Source organism: Trachemys scripta, chromosome 2 (assembly GCF_013100865.1).
Source record: "Trachemys scripta elegans isolate TJP31775 chromosome 2, CAS_Tse_1.0, whole genome shotgun sequence".
Classification (NCBI taxonomy): Eukaryota; Metazoa; Chordata; order Testudines; family Emydidae; genus Trachemys; species Trachemys scripta.
Genome location: NC_048299.1, coordinates 149,878,282 through 149,893,112, shown reverse-complemented (window position 1 = coordinate 149,893,112; position 14,831 = coordinate 149,878,282). Strand labels below are relative to the sequence as shown.

At 45.1% G+C, this 14,831-nt stretch overlaps 1 protein-coding gene across 1 annotated transcript; it reads right to left on the bottom strand.

Annotated features, from left to right (window-relative positions):
- Nucleotides 1-2,407: 2,407 nt before the first annotated feature.
- NEFL (neurofilament light) lies at nucleotides 2,408-9,136 on the bottom strand. The gene is made up of 4 exons (XM_034761831.1): nucleotides 8,031-9,136; nucleotides 5,781-5,905; nucleotides 4,309-4,631; nucleotides 2,408-2,673 (listed from the first exon to the last, which is right to left on the bottom strand). The coding sequence occupies exons 1-4, from the start codon at nucleotides 9,099-9,101 to the stop codon at nucleotides 2,507-2,509; spliced, it is 1,686 nt and encodes a 561-aa protein (XP_034617722.1). The 5' UTR covers nucleotides 9,102-9,136; the 3' UTR covers nucleotides 2,408-2,506.
- Nucleotides 9,137-14,831: the final 5,695 nt, after the last annotated feature.

Here is a 14,831-nt window from a genome sequence, read left to right as displayed (position 1 = left end):
GAGGGGTTCTCCCATCTCCATAGGTAATCCACCTCCACAAGAGGCAGTAGCTAGGTTGACAGGAGAATTCTCCCATTGACCTAGGGCTGTCTACCCTGGGTTGATCTAACTGTGTTGCTCAGGGATGTGGATTTTCACACCCCTGAGCGACATAGTTATATCAACCTAATTTCCTACTATAGACATGGCCTTGGTCTCTTTTCCACTGTTTCCTGGGAGTTTGGAGGGAGAGAAATCTTTTTAAAGGCTGGCACCACACAATCTCCTCTTCACAGTTCTTTTCTCACTATCACGCAGATGCCTTTGGAAAAAACACTTGAAAACTCTTAGAGGGTGGATTTCATTCTTCGATCTCTTGAATGGTGTAGTAGGCAGAGTGGGGGAAAATAGTAACCCACTGTTTAAAAAGCGCTATCTCTGACTCATTTCATTCTGTCTCTTAGGAGTGCTGTATATTAGAAAACTTGCTTTGGTTTAACTCCTAGATCAGTTTTAAATCGATTTAGCTAAACCTGTGCAAACCCTTCATGTAGACACATTTAAACTGGTGTAGAATCATAGAATCATATAGTATCAGGGTTGGAAGGGACCTTAGGAGGTCATCTAGTCCAACCCCCTGCTCAAAGCAGGACCAATCCCCAATTAAACCATCCCAGCCAGGGCTTTGTCAAGCCGGGCCTTAAAAACCTCTGAGGAAGGAGATTCCTCCACCTTCCTAGGTAATCCATTCCAGTGCTTCACCACCCTCCTAGTGAAATAGTTTTTCCTAATATCCAACCTAAACATCTCCCACTGCAACTAGAGACCATTTCTCCTTGTTCTGTCATTTACTACCACTGAGAACAGTCTAGATCCATCCTCTTTGGAACGCACTTTCAGGTAGTTGAAAGCAGCTATCAAATCCGCCCTCATTCTGCTCTTCTGCAGACTAAATAATCCCAGTTCCCTCAGCCTCTCCTCGTAAGTCATGTGCACCAGCCCCAGTGTAATCTTTGCTTAAATTGGTTTAGCTTCACTTGGTAATTTACCTAAGTGGGACTTAAGTGGTGTGTAAGTCCTGTGCTGGCCCTCTGCATAGGGACAGAATTTCATCCCGTGTCCCTATACACTAGCTTCAGTGCTGCCTCATTTATATGCACTGAAAATAAATATGCTCAGAACAAGATACTCATCTTGTTTTGCATCTCTCTTCCCTTTCTAGTTGCTTTCATTTTTTGTCTACTCTGTGATCCTATTGCATGCAATTTTAGGCTGATCTTTGGAAGTTGAAAGTCATTGGCTGATTTGCAGTAGAAAGGAAGACTCCTGGGGGGAAGGTACGAAGATAACTTAGTGAAAGCTCTATGGGAAAGCAGGTCACATTCAAGTAGAAAGATATAAATGTTTGCTGTCATTCCCCTTGAGTTTCTCGTAATGCAACACAGCTTTGATCATTTTTATTAAGGACCTCATCCAAAGCCACTGAAGGGAATTTCCATTGACTTCCATGGCTTTGGATCAGGTTGTAAAGCATAAGGACCTGAGTGAATTCCAACTGATGCCCTCTGAGAACTGTGTTTGTGCTAGAATATGCTAATATAGATATTTTCCCCTTTCTATCCACATTGGATTCTCTCATAGTGAAGTTGAACTAAACCTGTCCCTTATGCCAGTATGTGTGCAATGCAACTCCCAAACTGCAATGTAAAGCCTTTCCAGAAGTTTAGTGACTATGGCTTTAAATCATGAAACTGAGAGTATATACTCAGACTGCTGTGCCTGTATGAAATCACTATTTCTTCCGTGGGGTTCTGCATGAACCTGGCAGTCTGTCCATGTGCTACACTTTGTAGCTTGTGGGGGGGGGGGGCTTATGAATACCCACCGCCCCATTATTTCCTTCACTATTTAGACTGTTCAATACAGATTATATTCCAGACACATGAAGAAATTGTGAATGATAACTCAGTGTTTACGTCCCCAAAAGCACCAGCTGAAAAGGAATATTTACCAATATTACATGTCCACCTGTATAGGACTGGAACATTAGTACTTTGTTCTAATCGTGTGTATAATTTCATCAGTCATTTCCAGATCTATTTGGTAACATATGACACACACTATGAGAAAACTGTGTATGCAGTTCTTTAACTTTATTGTCTAGCTTTATTGCACATACTTTATTGAAGCCTTCATTACTTTACCACTCAAGGTTTCCATAGCTATTTTGAATTTAGTTTAAACATATTTTGTCTCCCAAGTGACAATTTTATTTCAATTTTAAGGTTTTGAATCATCCAAATTGAACATAGCTCCTGAACTGATAAGTAAACACCATGCATATTCTGGAAGCAAGCCAATGGGTACTCTGCAAGCATACTGATACTGTGCATAGAGAAAAAACACCATAGAACTTTAACTTTAAACCTAAATTGTCTCTGAATTAAATACATGGTGTGACATTTTTAGCTCAGTAAATTTATGGATTATTTTGTGACCTGATTGGGAAACCGACACACAGTCTAAATCAATCCTTCTTCTTCTCTTTTTTCTCTTCCTCTCCTGCTGCCTCTTCCTTCTTCTCCCCATCTTCAGCTTCCTCAGCAGCCTCTTGGGATTCCTCTCCTTCTTCCTCTTCTCCTCCTTCCTCCTCCTCCTCACCCTCTTTGGCTTCCTCAGATTCCTCCTTGGCACCTTTAAAAATTGAGCAGCAATAAAGCATTCCACATCTTGCATGTAGCAGCTGCTGAGCCAGGGTCTTGATTCTGCTTTAATTGAAGTCAATGATAAAACCCCTACTGACCTCAATAGGAGCATAAATGAACTTAGGCTATGTCTACACTACAGCCAGGATCCACACTCTGAGATCGATCCACCGGCAGTCGATTTAGTGGGTCTAGTGAAGATCCGCCAAATCGACAGCAGATCGCTCTCCAGTTGACCCCTGTACTCTACCCCTGATGAGAGTTTCTCCCATCGGCCCCCCACAGTGTAGACCCTGTGGTAACTTGATCTAAGCTACGTCGACCTATTCACATAGCTGGAGTTGCATAGCATAGGTCGACTTACCGCGGTAGTGTAGACATAGCCTTAATTTGGGGGCTTCAAAAAAAATTTATATTAAGTTTAGGGTGTGTTTATTTAGGCTAGAGCTTTCAAGAGACTAAGGGAGTTAGGCACTAAATCATATTGAATTTCAAAGGGATTTGGGTGTTTAACTTCTGTAGGCTCCTTTGAAAATCCTGGCCTTAAAAAAAAAAAACCACATAACTGATTGGCAACTCATTTTAAGCCTTGATCCAAAACCCATTGAAGTCAAAAGGAGTCTTTCCACTGACTTCAGTGAACTTTGGATGAGCACATTGGTGATCCACTAGAAAAGGCATTATCTAGTTACAGATGAGCTTTCATACTAAGTGGATCTTAGATAACTGTTTAAATAAAAACAAATTTGCTTTCAGATGTGTGTAGTTGAAATCCTCCCTCAAGGATTAATCATCATAGATCATTAATATCTGCTTGTTTAATTTTTTTCCTGCTGTTTAGGCATTTAAGATTTTACCATCCATTGTTTAGTGCATTAGACTATGTGCCCTGAGAATGATTATAGCATCAAAAAGAGAATGAAGATTCTCAGTGGAGCTCTAGCTCAAAGACACAGGATAACAAAACAAATTGCAACAGGATGTGGGAAAGGATGCTCCGGAGAATAATTATTTTTAAATGTTTCTTTAAAAACTTCCAAGTTTAGTAAAGAATGTAATGGAAAAATGTACTTTGGTGGAAGGAGGACAGCGGAAATAACTGGCAAGATCCCCAGCTGATGTAAATCAGCACAGCTTCACTGAACTCAATAGCATTGATTTATGCCAGCCGAGGATCTGGTTCAAGATGTTCTCTGGGAATTAATATTTAGTTCAAGATGTTCCTGTTCTTTTCAGGAATGTCTGGAAATGGTCAATTAAGTATTGTTTATTGGCTTGAGAATTTGCCAATAGCACTTTCTATTAACATAGCCCAATGCTCTTTCTTTGAAAGTCAATTGCAAAGCTCCCATTGACTGCCAGGAGAGCAGGATCGGCCCCATAATGTATTGAACATTCAATATTTGTCTGATTTCATCCTTCATATTGTACTTAAGTTTTCCCACACATGCATCATGGGGTCAATCCAGCAATTCCTTACTTATGTGAATAGCCCCATTTAAGCCAATGGGTCTATTCACTTGAGTTAGGAGTGTTTATATTAACAAAGACTTGCAGATTGAGGCCTCATATATGAGCATAGGTGAATTCTGGAATAGCATGCTTTGAAAGTAACCAAATGTACCTTCTTCCTCTTCTTCAGCTTCTTCTCCTCCCTCCTCTTCCTCAGCCTCCTCCTTCTCCTCCTCCTCACCTTCTTCTGAAGGGGGTGCTGCTTTGGCCACTTCCATTTTTGCTGCCTCAATAGTCTCCTCTACTTCTATCTGTTCTTCCTGAACGTGACTGGAGTAGTAAGCAGGGAAGGAACGGGCTGACATCAAATAGGAGCTGCTCTGTAAACCACTGTAGGCAGACCTGCCAAAGACTGGGGCACTCTGAGTGTAGCCACTGGTTATGCTTCCAACACCAGTGAAACTAAGCCGTGTCTCCTCACCTTCCAGCAATTTTCTAGAGGAGGAAAAAGAAACAATTATGTATTGTTTGTCCTGCAGTTGGGCCTAGAAGCCCCTTTCACGGGCCAGGGCCACATTGTGCTAGAGGCTGTACAAACACAGAACAAAAAAGATGGTCCCTGCCCCCCCAAAAGATTACCAACTTATACACTTTTAGTAATAAAGACCATTATTCTACAATAACCAACTGTCTGGCAATTATACATTGATCCAAAAAGGATGGCACTTTATCAAAATGAGTTACAGAAGGTAGAAATTAGACATCAATGTGCATCACTGGATGTAAAGAACCCTTTGAAAGGGAACTAATGAAAAAAACGGCATGAAAATAACATCACTACGCCAACAATGGAAGATAGTTGTATTCTGTTATCCTGTAGGACTGCACAGAGTAGGGACACCCAACAATTTGACCTCCTCCTTTTGTTCCAGGTGGTCCACTTTTAATAAATATACCAAGCAGTTTTATACTGAAAAAAATACTCCCCTATATTCAGATGCAAGTAGTCAAAATAATTTTAACTTGGTGTTTGCAGTTTCCATTAATGCCTAGGGTCAAGCATAAAACAATGATGTAGCAGTAAGTTTGCTCCCAAACATTAGCCTTCAGCTGAGATTTTAATAGCACCTAAAGTAACTTGTAGTGGGATTTGTGCTCCTAACTCACTTAGGCACTTTTGATAATCCCAACCTTTGTATTTATTATTTTAATTAGGCTTTGCTGGTTCTAACAAACTTTTTGTATTCAACAAATATAAGCATGGAAGGTTTATTATATAGTGAAGATTTTGTCCTGAAGCAAACATTTCACCTTCAAATCATTTTTGGTTGGCTTTTTTTCTGTGAGTGGGTTTAGGGGCTAGTTAATAAAAACACTGAAGAATAAAATAGAATTCTATAGGAAACCTGCAGCAATGTTTTCTATAGTGACGAAAGAGTGCAGAAAATGACCTCATAGTTCTTATCTATTTCAGATACCTATTAGTCTATGAAAGGCTAACATAGTCAGCAGCTATAATTCTTGCCAAATATTAGAGCTAATTATGTAAGGGGTTAAAGCTAGTGAGAGGCATGAAAAATAAAATGGAATTTCTCCAGCTGCAAGAGAAAATTTCTGATTCACTTAACACTTTCTCCATCATACCTGTATGCTGCAATTTCAATATCCAGAGCCATTTTCACATTGAGAAGATCTTGATATTCTTTCAAATAACGGGCCATCTCACTCTTTGTGGTTCTCAGTTCATTTTCTAATTTATTAATTGTGTCCTGTTGGGAATAAAAATATTCAGAAACATAAAATCTTTAGTTCCTCTTGTGTACTGCAGTGATGGCTTGGAAAATAATGCTAAAATCCTATTTTCCCTTGCTGCAGCAAGGGAATGTATTTAATGGACCCAGGTCTGGCTTCAAATATAAGGTTGAAACTCTCATTAAGTGCCGCATCATCTGATAGGGTTTTTCCATGTCTAACATATATGATTCTATTTCATTTAATGTTTTTAAGATCCAAAGTGGTTTTGATTTTCCCTATTTCCCACAAACAATTGCCAGAATTTATTTTAGTTCCCACTATTTTTTAAAGAAGAAGTGCTTATTTGAGGGCAGAAAGCAAGTTATGTTGTGAAGCTACAATCGTTCAACAGATACTATTTTACATTTTAGCCTAATGTCATTTTTCTTTAATTCATGGAACTTCATGCCAATAAACACAATGGGACAGATCCTTAGATCCTATCTACTGGCATAGTTCCTCAGTGGAGCTACATCGATTTGCACCATTTAAAGATCTGGCCCATTAGATTCTGTGCCAACTACCTGCATTTGCAGATATGTTTATCTAGTCCATTTCCATTCCTTTTCATTAAAGAAGTGATGGATTCTTTGCTACTTCAAACTAGTTAGTTCCTAATATGGTGGTTACTAAAAGAGAGAATGACCCTCTTAAATCATATCTTGTTTTAATGATATAATCCTGTACTTCTTACTATGGCGAAACTTCCAATTGACTTTAATCACAGAATCATAGAAGTGTAGGATTGGAAGGGACCTCAATAGGTCAGCCAATCCAGTCCCCTGCACTCAAGACAGGACTACCTAATAACTAGACTACCCCTGACAGGTGCTGATGAAGAGTTTTGCCTGAGTAAGGGCCACAAGATTTTTACATACAGTAATAAGTGATTCAATGACAAAATTATTCCTGAAATTTTTGTATTTTTTAAACACAAACTACCTTTGTTTTCTCTTAATCTTTTATTCTTTACTCCTTTTGCATGTTCTAGCATTATCTTCTTAATTAATTACATTATTTTTTTCATTAAAGGATCAATTAAATCATTTAAAAATGTATCCACATAATTAATATCACCTAACATACATTAGAACTAATACCGCCCATTCAGATTTTATTAACTACAATATACAATTCATAAATAACCCAACCCAATGAATTTTAATCCTGTTAATAGAGCTGTACTCCAACATTTATCAAAATGATCATAACAGTGTTTTTAATTGTAGTCATGTAATTAGCACTGTATTAAACATCATTGTAAGTAATGCAGCTCATTTAACTGCATTCTGTTATAAGCTTTGCAAAACATTCATCATAATTAATGACACCTTTTTAGTTGCTACTCTTATTGCTGAGTTCTGCTTATTTCACCGGAATTGGGTTTTAACTTAACCCTTTAAAAACGATTCCTGTAAGGAATATACATCCTGCTTAATGCAAACCTTTGTGTTACTTTCTCCTATAGCTGAGGATATAAGCACGATGTACATTTTGCATTTAGTTGCAAAGAAGCACTGTCTATGTTCTGGGGTCCCTGCAGAGGGGAGAGCTCTTACCTGCCCAGAAGACTGCAAGGGTCAATTCCCTGATTAGGCGTTTGCAGAAGACAATTAATGTATTCCCACTGACTTCAATGGGCTTTGAATCCAGGTATAGGTGATGGAAATTTCTGCACCGTGCCTGGACAGATGCTGGGGTTGCTGCTTTCATTACTTATCTAGGTGCTGGACAGCTCCCAAGCTAGGAGCCAGTAATACGCCCTAGTGCTGGACAGCTCCCTGGGTTAGCGCTAGTGATATTCCCCAGCGCTGGACAGCTCCCTGGGTTAGCGCTAGTGATATCCCTGAGTTAGCGCTAGTGATATCCCCCAGTGCTGGACAGCTCCCTGGGTTAGCGCTAGTGATATGATACCCCACGGTGCTGGACAACTCCCTGCCTGGGCGCTCGGGATGGTGCCCGTAGCTACCCGCGTGGACGCTGGGGATGCTGCCCGGTGCATTGCATCGTTGCCCCCCGGAGTGACCTGCCCAGGCGCTCCAGGGTTCCCGGGTACCCGCCTGCCTATGTCCCGGGGGAGGGATGCCGGGGGTGGCTCACCTGCATGGCAGCGATGTCTGCGTTCTGCTTCTCCTCCAGCTCCTGCAGTTGCCTCTCCATCGCCTCGTTCATGCCGCGGGTGGCCTCGATCTCCAGCGTCTTGGCCTTGAGCAGCCGGCGGCTCTCGGAGATCTCGTCCTTGGCGGCGCGCACGGCGTCGGTGTTCTTGGCGGCGCTCTCGGTGAGCACGGTGAAGCGGCTGCGGAACCACTCCTCGGCGTTCTGCATGTTGCGCGCCGCCAGCTTCTCGTACTGCGCCCGGATGTCGCGCAGCGCGGCCGAGAGGTCCGGCTTGGCCGACACTTCCATCTCCACCGAGAGGTGCGCGTACTGGATCTGCGCCTGCAGCTCGGCCAGCTCCTCCTCGTGCACCTTCTTGAGGAAGGCCAGCTCGTCCAGCAGGCTGTCGATGCGCTTCTCCAGCTCGGCCCGGGCCAGCGCCGACTCGTCCGCCCCTTTGCGCATCTCCAGCAGCCGGCCCTCGGCGTCCTCCCGGCTCAGGATCTCCTCCTCGTAGCGCGCCTGCAGCCCGCGCAGCGTCTCCTCCAGGCTCTCCCGCTCGCCCTGCAGCGCCTGCTTCTCGCCGCTGGCCTCCTCGGCCGCCAGGCGCAGCTCGCGGATCTCCTGCTCGTAGAGGGCGCGGAAGCGGGAGGGCTCGGCGTGCTTCTGCCGCAGCACCAGCAGCTCGGCCTCCAGCACCTTGTTCTGCTGCTCCAGCTCGTGCACCCGCTCGATGAAGCTGGCGAAGCGGTCGTTGAGGTCCTGCAGCTGCGCCTTCTCCTGGCTGCGGATGGACTTGAGGTCGCTGCTCATGGCCGCCACCTGGCTCAGGTCGAAGCTCTCCACCGAGGGCAGCAGGCAGCCCGAGGCCGACGAGGCGGCGTAGCTCCGGCGCACCGACACGGAGGAGACCGGCGCCGAGAGGCTGGAGTAGGTGGAGCGGGACAAGCCATAGCCGCCGCCGCCGCTGCTGCCGCTGCTGCTGCGCACCGTCCCGATGTGCAGCCGGGGACTCTCGGCGTAGCGCCGCTTGTAGGCGGGGAAGAAGGAGTCGTAGCCGAAGGAGCTCATGGCGCCGCCCGCCGCAGGAGGAGAAGTTGCTCTGCGCCTGGCCGCCGCCCGCCCGCCCCTATTTATACAAGGGGGCTCTGACGCAGCCGCCCCGTCGCGGGGAGAGGCCGCGGGCGCCGGTGCCAAGAGCAGGGAGCGCGCTGCGCCAAGGGAAGGGGCCGGGCTCCGCCTCGGAGACGGGGCTGGTCTGATCGCCTGCTCCGCGTCAGGACATCCTCTCAGCCCGCTTCAGCCCATCCTCCCTGCTCCCTTCCCATCGCCCCCCTTGTCCCCAGCATTGCCCCCTTCATCCTCATCCTCCCACAGCAGCTCACATCGCTCCCCCTTGTCCCCATCCTCCCAACAGCAGTTCTGTAGCGGGGCAGTTACCCTGCTACTGGGGGGAAAGGTAGGCGGATTGGAGAGGCAGCCAGAGCTGTGGCCACACCCAATCAGGCCACAGCTGGCCCTGATATAAGGGCTAAGGGAGAAGCTAGGTCAGTCTTACTCCAGCCTTGGAGTGGGAAAGACTTAGCTCCTTGGGGTTACAGGCTACCTGAAGCAGAGCAGTGCTGGGAAAAGGCAAGCGGAGCTGGGGAGGTCTAGCCTGGCTACTCCCCAGGCTGAGGCCTTGCTGAAGCCTAAGGAGGTACTGGGGCTGCAGAGGTAGCTGGTCCAACCTGCTTGCCAGTGATGAGTGGCCATTACAGACTGCAGTCTGCCCCAGCAAATAGGGCTAGATGGAGACTGGCAGTAGCCACTGAGGCAAGCTGGACATAGGGGTTGGGGGTTCCCCTGGGAGGGGAGACTCAGTGTGTGTGGGGGGGTACTGATGTGGGCAGTACCCCAAGGTAAAGGGGTCTAGGAGGCACATGGCGGGGGCCTGAGGTGGGAGAGATGCCAGCCAGCAGGGGGTGCTCTGAGGCTGGAATTGAGCTAATTTCTGGATGACCAGCAGGAGGTGCTGCAGTGGTGAGTCCTTGATCTGTTACAAGCTCCCATTGCCCCCCTTTGTACCCATCCCCTCAGGAGCGCCCATTGCCCATCAGCCCCTCCACATCTAGCAGCTTCTTGCCACCTCTGTCCTATCAGCCTGTCACACCCCATTGGTTTATTTCATTCCCCAGCTACTCCTTAAACCCATCTCCATTAACTCCTTTTAATCCAACCCCTTTTCTATCAACTCCTTTCAACCACAGTCCATCATCTTGTCCTCACCCTCTTCTCATCCCATCAATTCTTTCACCCAATCTCATCCCATTCCAATCCTCTCCCCCAATTAAATTGTCATCCATCAATACCTGGTATTTCCATTAAGTCCTTTCACCTGAATCCACCCCATCATTTCCTGGAATCTCCTCGTTACCTACTTTCACTACACCCTACCATTTTCTTCTTACTATTCATCAGTACCTCTGAGTCCACCCCACTGGCTCCTGGCATCCCTCCCAACCAATCAGCTCACTTTGCATATTACCCCCCACACACACACATAGGACAGTCTCCTATGACACTGCAGTAATACAAGGGGATTTTAGTAATATAATGAGACTATACCTAATACAAAGTTTGTGTGTATATATAGGGTCTGAGCCTAAGGGAGTGAAGTGCCCAGCCCCATTTGGATTTCAATGAGACTTGGGTACCTAACTCTTCTATTAGCTTTTGCAAATCCTAGCCTATAGGTGCATGTCAATCTGATTAAGTTATTCTGTATCTTAATTTGCTTTTATCATAATTCATTCAATACACTTGCAGTTTAACTCTATTTTTACTTGCCTTTCCACCGTGTCTCTGCTGTAATATTTGTTATATCCTTTTCTAAATCAGCCAGTTATATGAATTCAGAAAAAAAAGTGGGTTAGGATTGCTTGTTTCCTGTCACAATGAAATACACCAACACACACACACACCAGTATCTATCTATCTGAACATCTGTTTTTGTGCCCCATGAAATTTGCTTGGGCTTGGTCTACACTACCCCCCTAATTCGAACTAAGGTACGCAACTTCAGCTACGTGAATAACGTAGCTGAAGTTCGAAGTACCTTAGTTCGAATTAGTTCGAACTTACCTTGGTCCACACGCGGCAGGCAGGCTCCCCCGTCGACTCCGCGGTACTCCTCTCGGCGAGCTGGAGTACCGCAGTCGACGGCGAGCACTTCCGGGTTCGACTTATCGCGTCCAGACTAGACGCGATAAGTCGAACCCAGAAGTTCGATTTCCAGCCGTCGAACTAGCGGGTAAGTGTAGCCAAGGCCTTGGTCAGCCTGTTTGAGTCACAGATCACAGGTAAATGACAGACTTGTTGCATCAGGTTGAGAGGAACTCCATAGGTATATTAAAGCAACTGGATGACTGCTTTGCATTAAATACTGTTCCCTCATCTGTTCTGAAGGATTTGCTGTTAGTTAAAACAAAATAACCTTTATGCCCTGATCGCTTTGCACTAAGTATAAGATATGAAGATATTGAAAGAATAAAAGCAGGCAGTACAAGTTTCATAGATCATATGATTGTATTCAAGCAGATTTCTCTGGATCAGAAGAGGTTCTTTTAATGGCAAAAACAGTTGTTCAATGAAAGCTTTGTCTGAGTAAAGACTAAATAAAACTGCAGGATTTGGTCCACATTTATTAGCAGCGGACACTGAGCCTGCTTAATAGTTTCTCTTCCTTTGTGAAGCAATCTATCTCTATTGGTATAACCCCTGTGAAATATACCATCTAATATATTTAGATAGCACCAGTCACAGTGGCCTTTAGGCACTGACAACACACAGGACTGGCAAAAATTGTTTGCTTAATGCTGTTATCTCCTAATAAAAAGGGATTAGGATTGTTTTCCCATTACCTTGGGATGGTCTCAGAGGCTGAGTTTACATGTAAAATGCTACCAAGTCAACATGGCAATTATACAGCTCAAGTCAGCAGAGCCAGGCCAGTCCCGGGTGTTTAATTGCTGTGTAGGCATACCCTGCAACTGCAGTTTCTTTGTATACAACATGTTGCCAATTGAACCATTATGACAATTGAAATATGTTAGTGATACAGTAAATACAGCCTGAAAACTAGGGCCTGCATAGTAAACACAGGGCATGTTGCTCAACTGGTGTAAATCAGCATAGCTCTTTTGATGTCAATAGAATTATGTAGTTTACTCTAGCTAGGGATGTTTTACATATGGCCTTATGTACCTGCAAAGTTTTACTTTAAACCAAGAATTATTTTGGCTATTACATTAGGAAAAGGGTTGTGAACTCTAGAACTACATATGCAGTGGGCGCCAAAGTAAATACAAATTCAGGATTTTTGCTAAGTCTCAAATCTATGCAGTGGAGATGGCTGCACATCGTTGTGCAGCCTGCCTGTGTGGCTTGTGGTGTTTGCAAAGACCTTTGGGGAAAAAATGCAAATGGAACAATTGCTAAACTGCTGGCTGACTTGGCACATCACTATTGACCACATTCATGTTTCTTTCAAGTGACTACTTAGTTTACCATATGCTCTGGATATTCCTAGGCTTCTGGATGCCAGTGGTTGGATCACTCTACGTGTTCTGTTCCTTTCCTCTGAAGCATCTGACACCAGCCCCTGCTGGACAACAGGATACTGGGCTAGATGGACAATTGGTGTGACCCACTAGAGCCGTTCTTGTGTGCTACATGGATCTGATCTAAATCCCAGCCAATGGAAAGACTCTCACTGACTTCAATGGCTTTGGATCAAGTTGTTATGGGCGAGATCCTCAGCTGGTGTAGATTGGCACAACTCCATTGATTTCAATGGTTCTACACTGATTTACTCACTGGAGAGCTGACCCTCTAGTTTTGTAGTATTTTATTTAATATTTTAATATCTGAGTTTCAAACCTGAGGAAAATGGGATTAGTAATAACTAGTCCTTGTATAGTATTAAGAATCTGGAGCTCTAACACTCTCTCAAGTAGTCCCAGGGTGGGGATGAAAAGCATGCAAAACCCATTCTTTTGAGTCAACAACTGGTGGCAGGAAGAAAGAGGGGTAGTGTCCTCCAGCTTGCAGACTGTATCAAGGCCAGCTGTAGGGGAAATGGCACCCTGGATGAACTTGTATTTTGGCCCCCACTGCCTCCCTGTGCTCCACACCCTTCCTTGCCCCTGGCTCTCCATCCATCCCTCCCATTGCCTCTGCCCCCCCGCTGGCTCCCCAGGGCCCTGCTGCTTCTTCCCCCCTCCCCCCATTGTCTCAAGCTCCCTTCTGTGGCCTTGCACCCCAGGCCCATGCCACTCCTAGCCTCTTGATCACAGCACACAGGGTGCCCGCCTGCATCACCCACCTGTAAGGCTGTCCCTGGACCCTATAGAAACCTCTGCATACCAGCTGCGGCGTTGGGCTATTGTGTGGCTAAGTGAGGAATGTTCTTAGCTAGGAAGAGAACAGAGCAAATAAAACTCACCATTTAAGCCATCATCCCTTGAAAGCTCATAAGTATTTAGGGTAATGCTGCCTCAGATTTTTCTACCTACCTTTGTCCTACTGCTTTTTTTGTTTGGTTTGTTTTTCCCCCAGTGTGAAGAGCACAGTCTAGGCCCTGCTGTTTCGCTGTCAATAAAAAAACAACCTAAAAGTGGTGGTGAACAGAGGGTTGTTATCAATTAGCATGTAAGTGCTCCTGCTGCCTCTCCTGAAAACCTGTCTGCATTTTTAGTACTCACATGAAAAAAACATCAATGTGGTCAACAGAGATGTGCTGAGTCAGCCAGCAGTTTAGCAATTGTTTCGTTTACATCTGCTGAAGCAAAAACCTGAGGCTGCACCCTTGCTGTATTAATTAGTTATGGGTCTCCCAGTTCCATCCGAATTAAACTTCCAGGGAAAGAATCCAAAGTCCAGGCTTGTGCTGAATTCTATGGAAATAACTCTAGTGCCAAAGGACTGACACTGCTCAGCCATTTACTAGTACTGCCTAGGCAAAAGCAAGTAAGAGGTCCATGGAAATAAACACCTGTAATAAACAGTTAGCAAACCTCCCTCTCCTCTATATAATGCAGTTATAGTCTATGTACCTAATCCATCATTGGGATTACAGCCCGAGGAACAGATTCTCTGGTCTGTTAAGGCCACTTTGAGCAGCATGGAGTGGTCTTGAGATAGCCAGTGGAGAATACCCCCTGTGCTGGTGAACTCTCTGCCAGTGGAAAGCTGGTGGAGATGGCTCTGCTCCTTCCTGGCTCCCGGCATAATGAGAGAGAGGGAACATCTTGGAGGTGTCAGGGGCAGGGTGTTGGGGTGGGAAACAGAGGGGGAAAGGGTGTGGGGGTGCACAGGCTGGCTACATTTGATTCAGATGTTACACCAGTGATGTACGTTAGGCTGCCCCATGCAATCCTAATTTCCACCGAAGCTATATTGCCCAGCCACCTCTTGCAACTGCCCTTCTCCACTCCAAACAAGCATAGCTAAGACAGAACAGAGATTCAAACCTCTGTGTTTAATATGTTACCACCATGTAATGTTACATCATTCACATGGTACCATATACACTGTAACGGATACTGTGGTGTGATGCCATCTTTCACTGCCCATCACCCACACTTGCACAATTGGTGGTAGAGAGATGCTATTATGCATTTTACTTTGCAGCTTGGGGATTCCCCATCCCTAGGCCTCTTTCTCATTCATAGATGTATTGCTGGTTAAAAAGCACCAGAGGAAACTTTGGACAGTAGACCCACTCTTCACCTGCAGAGCACCGGTTACCACAAGGGCAGC